General features: G+C 39.7%; 2 protein-coding genes across 3 annotated transcripts; one reads left to right on the top strand and one right to left on the bottom strand.

Annotated features, from left to right (window-relative positions):
* Positions 1-374: 374 nt before the first annotated feature.
* capn1a (calpain 1, (mu/I) large subunit a) lies at positions 375-10,291 on the top strand. 2 transcript variants are annotated; one of them, XM_035663414.1, is made up of 23 exons: positions 386-529; positions 1,797-1,814; positions 2,659-2,905; positions 3,718-3,787; positions 3,885-4,003; positions 4,105-4,238; positions 4,374-4,542; positions 4,695-4,778; positions 4,871-4,956; positions 5,089-5,163; positions 6,410-6,570; positions 6,721-6,890; positions 7,018-7,029; positions 7,540-7,751; positions 7,841-7,880; positions 8,008-8,073; positions 8,232-8,289; positions 8,474-8,538; positions 8,655-8,723; positions 8,815-8,893; positions 8,999-9,112; positions 9,190-9,248; positions 9,331-10,291. In XM_035663414.1, the coding sequence occupies exons 3-23, from the start codon at positions 2,660-2,662 to the stop codon at positions 9,355-9,357; spliced, it is 2,115 nt and encodes a 704-aa protein (XP_035519307.1). In that variant the 5' UTR covers positions 386-529; positions 1,797-1,814; position 2,659; the 3' UTR covers positions 9,358-10,291. The 2 variants fall into 2 exon arrangements, with proteins under 2 accessions (XP_035519308.1, XP_035519307.1); XM_035663415.1 differs by lacking the exon at positions 1,797-1,814 and having other exon boundaries at positions 375-529.
* A 221-nt stretch (positions 10,292-10,512) lies between these two features.
* On the bottom strand, positions 10,513-10,965 carry mrpl14 (mitochondrial ribosomal protein L14; the record flags this gene model as incomplete). Its single annotated transcript, XM_035663150.1, is given in 1 exon segment — positions 10,513-10,965. A coding segment is annotated over 1 exon segment (367 nt), but the record flags the coding sequence as incomplete, so codon positions are not given.
* Positions 10,966-11,873: the final 908 nt, after the last annotated feature.

Raw genomic sequence — 11,873 nt, forward strand, 5'->3', positions numbered from 1 at the left:
AAGGGAACAATTATATATAAGCTTATAATTAACTTTTATAGGTGATCCTATTTGATATTGACCTGTCAGCAGGGTAGTGTAGCATATAGCTAAAATAGCATGTTGCATATGATATTAAATGTAATATATTATTCATTCATGTATTCATTGCCAATCCCACAAAGAGTTTATTATAAAACAACATAGTGTTTATTTGTACTTTCAGCCTTACATTGTGTCAATGTATAATATGTGCCTTAATCTGTCTAATTGCAGTCATTATTAAAGTTTTTAAGTCTGAATAGCATGCGTTATGTATTACAGCCCCACTGTCTGCAGAGCCTCTAGCGGCAGTGTGTGCGCACTGCTGGGTGTGCGCACTGGCCCCTCCTCCTGTAAGGGGCTGGTCTTCCCTGCAGTGTGGGGAGGGTTGGACCAGCGGACCTGCGCTCCTGGCTACCAGAACCACTGCCCCCTTTTATCACAGATTTACACGATTATCACCACCCGACTCATTTTAAAGGAGCAGCGAGTTGCCTTTAAAGCGGTGGTGAGTGAAGTCTTGTTTTATTCCAGTGTCACTGAAAGCGCTGATTGAAGCCGCCTGAAGTTAACGGTGCTTCATGGTTTTTATTGTAGTGTAGGCCACCGTGCGGGTTGTTTGATTTTTAAAAAAAAAATATGCTGCACGTTGTCGCACTAATATTAGTCAACACAGCCACAGCTGTTACATTCAGACACAGGTTGTGTTCAGCTCTGATATCCGATATGAGTGTGATTGTGCTGTGTAAAGATGTTAGAAATCTGTGAAGCAGACTCGCAGGCCATAAAAACACAAGGCCCTACTTCTGAACAGGTGCTGTAAACAATCTGAGCCTGTGATACATGCCTGGCTCGACTGTAGCTTTTTGATTGTATTCACAAAGCAGCCCACATATATGCAGCATTATTCTGTGTATTTAGAGTAAAGGGGAGCTCAGTGACAGGAGAGGCTGGGGTCTGTTTTAGGGTATTGTTGAGGTTGAAGTCCTGAAAATGACATCATCGTCACAGGAATGGCTGGATCAGCTTTTCTCTGCCCATTGGGGGGGAATAGAGATATCCTTTTGATCAATAGCCAGCAGTAGTCTCTCTCTAGATGTGTGACAAAGCAAAGGGACATTCCTGCAGACTCCACAGGCATGTGGGGCCTCGGGTTGGGGGGCTGGCCCCTTTAAACAAAGTCCTTGTCTGCACAGTTGTTTCTACTGAAAACAGAGAGTATTTTTTTTTCCACAGCAACACAACCCATTTTATTAATTCATTTAGAGAAAGTCAGTCATTTTCCCCCCTCATGCATGTCCTGGCACCTAACCACTGCAGCTTCATCCAAGTTTCCCCCTTCTTCTTACTTTCAGTGTCCGGACTGTTTACTGAACTGAGCTCATTAGGATTCCTGTCTAGTAGAGCAGAGCCGCACAAAAGATGCCGTCCCAGCTTCCCAGCACTGATTCAGAAAGAGGATAGATAGCCATGTAACAACTTTAGATGTCATCAGCCGGCTTCTTGACGCATTTGGTACTTTATAACTCCTGGTTTCCTCACAAAGCTATTAACGTCCTCTCTGGAGACTTGACTGAAAGATGTGAAACTCTGCGGCACAGAAGAGCAAGTGCATTTATGGAATCCCACTGCATTGTAAACACTGAGGTCCATTATGGAAACACAGCTGCACAAGCTTCTGTAACTCAGGACAATGCAAATGATTTGAAAGAAAACACTTATCTTTACCAGTGAATGACCTTTCTCTCCTTTTCTTGTCTCATTCTCCCTCTCAGCCTGCCCATACAGACAAGGTATCATATTTCTACACGTTCTTTTGTTATTCCTCGGTTTGCTGTGTTTAAGGTGGCGTCTTGTCTCATGTTTCTCAGTAATTGCTTTTCTGAATGTCTATTATTTCTCTGCTGGGCTTTTATTTACGTCAGTTTCTAACTGTAGTTTCCATAGCAGCATATTTACTTTTAACTTTTAGTTTTCATGTCACCATCACACCATGGAGTTAGTGTAAACTTTTCAATTACTTTGACTTTTTACTTTACTTTTACTTTTTGTCTTTTACTCTGTTACTGCTCAAAATGTTTTATTTATATCCCAATAAGAAGGAAATAAAACTCTTCACACTGTCAGGAACTAAATTCTTGGGAAGAAATGCTGAATCCTCTGTTTATTTATTTTTGTGTTGGCTAAAAAGTAGTCAGATTTAAACATAATGAGTCTAAAAGTAATGGATCCCCTTATAAAATACTGATCATGTGTAAGTTTTTAATTGTACAATGTAAAATCCATACAGGTTCAAAGGTACAAGTTCAGTAAATGAATAATAGGACCTGAGTTCAGTTATTGAGGCTGTGTGTTATATTGTTATCAATAAAAAAGCTATTCAGCTTTTTGTTGCTTTGAGTTATAATGTAGAATTGGCCACACTAACTAGTTGAAGGCAGATTGAGTTCAATCAGCATCAATATTTATCTAGTATGAACATTATATTATATTTTTTTATTATATCTCCACACACACACCCACACCTGATTGCTGTGCTGTAACTCTTAGACCAGAGTGTGCCGCCGATTAGCTTTCTGCTATTTATAGCCAGTGTTGTGCATACCTACCCAGCTCCATATTTTTGTCTCCCACCAGTATGTATCCAGCTGGAGGGATCTGTGCAAGCATATACGCCAACAGGCTGCGGGCAGAAGGCATGGGTTCCAACGACCAGGCTGTGCACTTCTCCAACCAGGACTATGAGGCACTGAAGCAGGAGTGTGTGGAGTCGGGCTGCCTGTTTGAAGACCCCTGTTTCCCTGCAGAGCCTCCATCCCTGGGCTTCAAGGAGCTCGCCCCTTATTCCGCCAAAACGAAAGATGTGGAGTGGATGAGGCCCACGGTGAGAAAACTTGAGCGAGAAAGTTAATCATGAGCTTATTCAGTTTGTTAATGACTTACTACTAATGCACACAACTGAACAAAAGACAATTTAAGACTCAGAATCCAGAACTAGAGCTGCAAATTAAGTGGAAATACCTCACTCATTATATTTCACAACTCAGCAGTGAAACGCATCATATAAACAAACATATCAGTGACACTGTCTTGTTGCACGTCTACAAACTCAAACAGAATAGGACAAGTAGAGACAGGAACGTCTCAGACCACTGCAGCTGTTGGCATCGCATGGCATTCTCTGACCGCTCCCTCGCTCCGACAGTTGTTTACAGTACTTCATTAAAACACACAAACCTGCTGCATAGATGCAGAAATAGCAATAGTTGGGGCTCCCAACCTGGCTGGAGTTGCGAGGCCTTCTTGATTTTAAGGGGTGTAAGAAAACCAGAATATACGATGTTGGCCTATAACTTATCATTTAATTAATTTCTCTGAAGAGAACTAAATGAAATTGTTTGCTTAGGTAATATGTATGATTGTGAAAAACAAAACAAAAACATAATACAGAAAAAAGTTCCTAAAACTATCAGGAAATAATCTGCTCCAAATTCACCGAAATTGCTCATTTTACACAAACTTCCTTGTCCTTAATTGTACAGTTTATCAGGTGTTCTGTACTGTTACTATTGTGCATTGAATATAATATGAATATTATCAGGATAAAGGTTGGGAACCACTGCTATAAAACCCTTTACAGTGGATCGTAAAATGTGTTGACAGGTCTGAATTCTGAGAATTTGATTGATTGTTTAGGAACTGACAGATGACCCTCAGTTCATTGTGGGTGGTGCCACCAGAACAGACATCTGTCAGGGCGCGCTGGGTGAGCTCTTGTTGTCACTGTTAATGTTGAATCAATCCTGGAATGATAATAAGAAGACAGAATTAGATAAAGTTTGCTTCTTCTCCTTCACTTGCAGGTGACTGCTGGCTCTTAGCAGCCATTGCCTCTCTCACTCTGAATGAGCGGCTTCTTCATCGGGTTGTTCCACATGGGCAGTCCTTCCAAGACGACTATGCTGGGATTTTCCACTTCCAGGTACTTTAAGATCATCTTCCTCTCTTTGCCCTTCCTATCAACTTCGCGTAAGGCAAGCAATTTAGATAGATGGAGTCTTTGATTATTGCTCTGTGTTGCAGTTCTGGCAGTTTGGCGAATGGGTAGACGTTGTGATAGATGACAGGCTGCCTGTCAAAGACGGGGAGCTGATGTTTGTCCACTCTGCTGAGGGCAATGAATTCTGGAGTGCACTCCTGGAGAAGGCTTATGCTAAGTAGGTTTTGGAAAGGCTTCCTAATGATTAAATTATTCAGTATATTTAGCAGGAAGTTGTAAACCACATTTAGAAGTGCTGCTGTAGATGGCAATCAAGCTGAAGTGTTTTTTTATTTTATTTACATGGTTACAGGCTGAACGGTTCCTATGAGGCTCTGTCAGGAGGAAGCACCACAGAAGGGTTTGAGGACTTCACTGGTGGCGTTTCTGAGATGTACGAACTCCGTAGCGCTCCCAGAGATCTGCACAGAATAATCGGCAAAGCTTTGGAGAGAGGCTCTCTGATGGGCTGCTCTATTGATGTAAGTGCTGAACACACTGACACACCATCAAGACACGTAGATCAATGTTGCACCCCCTTGAGAAAGCCAATATCATTAAAAGCACTTCTATTTATTTCTGTGCTAGACAATTCATATTCGGATGCAGTAATGGTGTTTTCATATTAATACAGATCACAAGTGCCTTCGACATGGAGGCTGTTACATTCAGGAAGCTTGTGAAGGGCCACGCCTACTCGGTCACTGGATTGAAGGAGGTCTGTCTGTGTATGAATCTGTTCTTTAATTGGTAACCAGTATGAATAATACCAATGGTCCTAAATTGCCCATCACTGCGTGTGTTCTATAGGTTGATTACCGGGGCAACATGGAGCGCTTGATCCGAATACGTAACCCCTGGGGCCAGGTGGAGTGGACTGGTGCCTGGAGTGACAAGTAAGTATGCCAAAGCATAATAAATGTCCCTGTGTACTAGAAATAATTGAATCCCTAGTTCTGTCTGGTTAATGTCTTCTTTTATGAGTATATCTCATACTGAATGTTTATTTCTGTCGTTGTTGTGTACAGTTCCTCTGAATGGGATGAGATTGACCCTTCTGAACGAGAAGACCTGCATCTTAAGATGGAAGATGGGGAGTTTTGGTAAGATGTCCCAGGTGCATGTACTGTATTGCAATTTTATGTAGTATAGGTATTTTAAAGGAGTAGTTTCACATTTTGGGAAATAAATATACTTATTCCCTTTTTTGCAGAGAGTTAGATAAGAACATTGATACCATTCTCATATCTTTACCAAATTTATACATCATTGTTATAGGTGTTGGGGAGTTCTAGTGCATGTATAAAAAAAGCTGTGTAAAGCCTTTTGCCACTCGATATCAGATAAATTGCCTCAAGTGCAGAGTGGACGAATCAGTTCCCCGTCATTGAAGGGGGAGTACTCCCTTAAGCTACGTCCAGGAAATAATTAGCCTATCTTATCCTAAAGACTGGAGACAGGAAACAGTTAGGTTGGCTCTGTCTCTAACTAAGTTTTTCCTTTTTCTTTGTTTTACTACATTGAGGTTTACTACCATGTTTTACTACATCGAGGTTTACTACCACGTTTTACTACACTGAGCGATATTAATGCTTTTGTGTCCGTTTTCATGTTTTCACTGGCGGGCACGAGATACAATTCGTTCCCTATGCAGCCTATTAATGTTCATGTGTTTATTTACCTACAGAGTATGTTGATTTAGTGAATATATAAGGGATTATGATTGGACAAAGTGTCCATTATGAGGAAGTAATGGACAATGTGATGGCCAGAACTGTACAGTATCAATGTACATTGCTATTAGTTTGTTTGACTGTGTTATGATTTGATTTGATTATTACTATTTCCAGTCTCTGTGTGTAAGAATAATTACTATTTTGATGCTAGAGAGCCACCATGTGGTCAACTTGCATATTAGCATTTCTTTATAGTCATTGTATAGTATAGCTTCTTTTATGTAGTTGTTCAATCCACTGTAATACTTTCTGTTGTTTAATTGTGTAATGCCAGGCCTATAGCAACATATAGGAGTACAGAAACTCTTTTTGAATTGGGTGGTAATGGCTGTTTGGTAAAAGGATTGAACCTGATCCCGCAGAGTTGTGATCATATATGTTTTTCTCTCTATGACCACTCCAGAGCTCTGTAGTTTCCAGTATTTATTTTAATTTAAGCATCAGCTGCTGGCTGTTATGTTGCTTTATATTTACCGCACAGACATGATAGTCGTATCAATCTTATGATCCAAGTCTCTGCAAGAAAGTGAATGAGCATATTTCCCCAAAAAATTATTCTTTAAAAAATCTTGCACTCCGGTTACGGCCCTAAAACTTTATTTTAATCTTCCAGGATATCCTTCAGTGAATTCAAGAGGCAGTTCTCTCGGCTAGAGATCTGTAACTTGTCTCCAGACGCTCTGAGTGAGGATAGTCTCAGCCACTGGAACACCATGAAGTTCTACGGCACGTGGAGAAGAGGCAGCACCGCTGGAGGCTGCAGGAACAATCCCAGTGAGTCCACCAATCATATGGTCACAGGAAAAATGCCTTTCATGTAAAAGTGGCATTGTTTTTATTACTGATAATCAAGTCATAAAATGTCTCTGTTGAAATGCAAACAGGTCCTGTAATGTTACTGTGACTGTGAAACTCTTTGTGTAGACACGTTTTGGATCAACCCTCAGTATAAGATCACATTGCTGGAAGAGGATGATGACCCAGAGGACGATGAGGTGGCGTGCAGTTTTTTAGTTGCTCTCATGCAGAAGGACCGCCGCAGATATCGACGCCATGGTCAGGACATGCACACCATTGGCTTTGCTGTCTATGAGGTGAGAGCAGAGATGGAAAATCAGTGTTGCCCCTCATGGATTATTCACATATAAACATTACTTTATTTTTGAAAGGTTTGCCTCAGCTCATTAATGTTAATTTTGTCTCTTCTCTTCTTTTGTGCAGATTCCAGACGAGGTAGGCAGAAAATCCATTACTACCACTGTTTATTTAACTATTTGATTAAGATCATACCATGCTTTGTCATGTTTTAGCCAATTTACTCTGAATTATGTATATTCGACAGTTCTGCTGATCATTTTTGAATTTTAAAAAGCATTTTTTCTACCTTCCTATTAAGCCATTGTTTTTTGTACATTGTCTTCATCACATTCATTGTATAATAATCACAGAAACTTTACACTTGATTTAGATATTCACTCCACCACAAATTTGACAACAATGAAAGCAGACTTGATGTTCAGTATTATGGATGACCAATTTCAAGCAAGTTTTTAAATCTTTGCAAGTTAATTTCCATCCCATATGAAAGTTAGATTTGTTGAAATGCAGTTAGAAGTTAAATAAATTGTCTGTGTTATGCTTTGTAAAATAGTTGGCAATAATGTGAGTATGTATAATATAAATTATGTGCTTAAAAACATGCAAATGCATCTCAACCCATGCGTTGTTTCCTACTGCCCTTAGTACAGAGGCTGCCAGAATGTCCATTTGAAGAAAGATTTCTTTTTGAGACATTCATCGTGCGCTCGCTCGGAGACCTTCATTAACCTGCGAGAGGTGAGCACGCGGCTTCGACTGCCCCCTGGAGAGTATATCATCGTCCCCTCCACCTTTGAGCCCAGCAAAGAAGCTGACTTTGTCCTCAGAGTCTTCACTGAGAAGCAATCAGAAACTGAGTATGTGTCTGTGTGAAGTGTCAGTTTATGTATTTGTGTACATGTGTAGAAATATAAATCTCATGCTAATATGTTTTTGTCTGTTACAGAGAACTGGATGATGAGATCTCTGCCGATTTAGGCGAGGACGTACGTATCAGTGAGACAAAACTGTGGGGGGAAATGAAAATGTTACATAGTATGGTATAAGAATAGCAGGAAATAACTAGGATCCCTATAATAAACCAGTGCCTTTTATATATGTGGTTTCTTATAGGAGGAAGTAACTGAAGACGACATTGATGACTCTTTCAAGTCCATGTTCGCTCAGCTAGCAGGAGAGGTAAGATCGGTCTCAGTGTTCCTAATATTTGTATTGTATTGTATTTTTCTTGCTAACACTGGTATTATTGTTAAAAGATCCAAATTGGTGTCACCCTTGTTATGTCGAAGAAAATAAAGTCATTTTTACTAAAGACTCTGTCTTCTGTTCTTTTGCAGGACATGGAGATTTCTATTCGCGAGCTCAGGACCATCCTAAACAGAGTCGTCACCCGGCGTGAGTTTTATTTTTAGTCAATGATTCATAGCTACTGGAAAGTTTACATATTAGTAATACATCTTCCATTACTGTATTAGATTCCACTGTAGAGCGTACACCATCCGTTTCCTTGACTGCCTCTCTCGCGAGCCTCGGTGTAACTGTGTTGGACTGTTTCAGATGAGTGTTTTTGCTGTTTCAGACAAAGATCTGAAGACTGATGGCTTCAGTGTGGAATCATGTAGGACCATGGTCAACCTGATGGATGTATCCTCTTGAGTTCACACAAACTATTAAATTAGCATTATTTTATTAGAAATGAATGAATGTGAGCGTTTGGGATGCCAGTGTTTAGTTTCACCCCTTGACACTGTGTTTACCAGAAAGATGGTAGTGCCCGTTTAGGGCTGGTGGAGTTTCAGCTCCTATGGAACAAAATCCGAAATTGGCTGGTAAGAATGAGTATAATAATAATGTTAAAGGAACATTATGCACAATTTGAGTCCCTGTATTTCTATTTACATTTCTGTCTCCGTCTCTCAGGTCATTTTTAGACAATTTGACCTCGACAAGTCAGGGGCCATGAGCTCATATGAGATGCGTCTTGCTGTGGAGGCAGCAGGTATAATGCTCTTGATTATCATTTTCAATCAATTATTTACTGTACGCACTCTTAACAGGTGAGAAATCTGACCTTTTCTTTTACTTGTATTGTCTTCCTGTGTAGGCTTTAAACTGAATAACAAACTGAACCAGATTCTGGTAGCCCGGTATGCAGAGAATGAGATGATTGACTTTGACAACTTCATCTGCTGCTTGGTCAAGCTTGAAGCCATGTTTAGTGAGTATTATTCAAATAGATGTTATTCTAAAGGTAAGTTTGCAGACTTTTGTGAAAACTTTTCATCTTTTTAACAGGGTATTTCCGGCAGTTCGACAAGGATGGGTCCGGAGAGGCTGAGATGAATATCTCAGAGGTAAATTCTGTTTTAATAGAAAATTTCAGTACATTTGGTTGATCGTTTCTCTTCATCTAATCTTTATTTCTTAAATTGCCAGTGGCTTTACCTGACAATGTGTGGTTGAAGAGGACCGTCTTCACTGGAGGTTGGTACAGGGCCTGCAGACTGCCATGAAACCTCAAGCTCTGAAGACACCTCAGCCTTAGTTGACCTGTTGATCCTGTAACACATCCCACCTCAACATACCTTGAGTAGCAAATGAGCTGCATAATGAAAAAACCAAAGTCCAGCCAAGCCAAGTGTCTCCCCGCTGAATTTGCTGTGCAACTATGCAAACATAAAGTATGAAGCAGTCACTGTGCCACATAAATGTGTCATCTCTGTACAAACAGCATGAGTCTGTGCATGACAAAAATCACTAGCTGTAAAGTGTATTGTATGTTGATTTTATATTACATGTTAGTTTTGCTGTCTGTATGAATGTCACCTGATTTACAGACAATAATTTCACTGTTCTTAGTTTGAAATCTCACTAAAAGCTGGATCGCTAAGGAACAAAAAACGTAGAAGCAATCTGTTACTGTATTGCTTTAAAAGATGAAGTCTCTCTTATTATGCACTCATGTTTAAATTTTTGTCCAGATTTTAGAAGGTTTTTTAACAGAAAATGATCGCCTCACTGTTGAGTTGGTAGTTCATTCACCTGTAGATGGCAGCACAGACCTGATCTAATGTTCACTAAAGTATTTTTTATTGACATTTAATATTGAAGTTTAGCCTGTTTATATATCGCACCAATCATTTTCTTTAGTTGAAGTCAGCTGGCTAACCTTTGTTTTACTTGATTTGTTTTTATTTTGCACTGAGACATTTAGTTTAGGAAGCTGGTAGTGAAAAATACTGTACATCAGTCCACTCAAGTGAAATATCCAGGGATCACATGATACTGAATGCCTTATACGCGACACCATGATGTTAAACGGCTATTAAAAATGTGCTAGTCATGTGTTTTGTGTTGTGAATGTATGTTGTGCCTTCAATAAATATTTCCCCTCATGCTTTCTCGGTTTGTTCATTGTGTTCATGATAACATGAGTTAGACCCACATTTGGCTGTTCAGGCTGCACCAGAAACTCCTATGCTATGTGTTCAAGGTAAAGGTCATGTTTATTGAAAGCATAGAGAGGACTTACAAGAATGTCAAACATGTTGACAGCAACTCAAGTCCATTACATACATTAAGTAACTGGAGTGCTGAGACAATAACTGTGACAAGGTGTATTGCTCTGTTTAAAGTTTACTTGCGAACATGTACATGAAATACAGAGTTTATATACATCTCAAAAAAAACAGTTAAATGATGTATTAAACAAACGAACTGGCGATTGCTAGGACTTTAGAATAATCTCCGTCCATTTTGCGTAGCTGCGTCGGTAAAGGGATCTTAATCCTTGTTCCTGTAGGGTTCCCGTTGTCTTCAATCAGAACAACATTGTTTGAATCGAAGCGCGCAGTCATCCGCTCTCCAGGCATTTTGTGTCCAACGATGAGCGCCTTCTTTTTCTGTCCTTTGATGGCAAGCAACACCTTGTCACCAACTTTTCCGACCCCATTCTTGGTGTAGACATGAATCACTCTTGGTGCGCGGTGATACGGTGTAGTTCCAAGCGAGCTGTTGTCCACTACACGCACTCTTGTCATCTTCTGAATGGCTGCTGCAACGGCGGATACGCTGAAGAAACAGAAAGGAAATTGGTCATCTTCAAGTTACAGGGCGTTCTGTTGGGGCACAAGCCCTTAATACATGTCACAGATCATGATATTGATCAAGTATTTTACTTTTAAGCAAACACAAATTCACCCTGTGATAGAATAACTGTGCTCTTTAAGCTGAACACTAGAGACTGTCGGTGCTGATCATGTCAGGTGGAGACAAATGCTTAAGCTGCTCCACAAACAGCGAATAAACAAGTGACTCAGGGCTCGATCCATTGGGTTATTTACGGAGGTAAGCCTTCCTAAGCACAAACTGTTATGTGTTTAAATCAGGAAATTTTATTGAATTATAGGACATGAGTGCGGAAAGAGACACCCCATTACTACTGTGGCTATTTCTTAATGGAATTATTTGGCTTCAATCCTCCAACAGCTTATCCCTGAGACATAAGGGGAAATTACAAAGGAAACGATGACGTATTAATATTCATACGGATGGGAAATGTCACACAAGATTTAAAGCCACCAGAGTTGCTATTTCAATATCAAAATACAAATCCAAGCAGCACCTTACAGTGACAATATAGTCACAACAAAAGGTGTTACCTGGTGACGTCAACACCCAACAATCAATTAATAAAAAAGGTATTGATGATTATCTCTGCTGAGAGCACAATGTGTGAAATAACGTTCAGCAGTTTTCAATATATTTCATATTAAAAGAACTATTCTATAAATGTTTGAAGACATATAAAACAAATACTATTGTGTTAATCTGTATAATAATATGACATTATTATTAAAAACCTAATGAATAATGCAAGTATGTGCAATAATCAAGGGACAATAATATGTGCAATCTATTGCCCTGCTCGTATTTGGGTTATTGTGTTATCTGTTGTAGTTTTTTACTGTTTTTTTTCC

This window comes from Morone saxatilis, unplaced genomic scaffold (genome assembly GCF_004916995.1).
Source record: "Morone saxatilis isolate NCDOM2014 unplaced genomic scaffold, NCSU_SB_2.0 Contig19, whole genome shotgun sequence".
Classification (NCBI taxonomy): Eukaryota; Metazoa; Chordata; class Actinopteri; family Moronidae; genus Morone; species Morone saxatilis.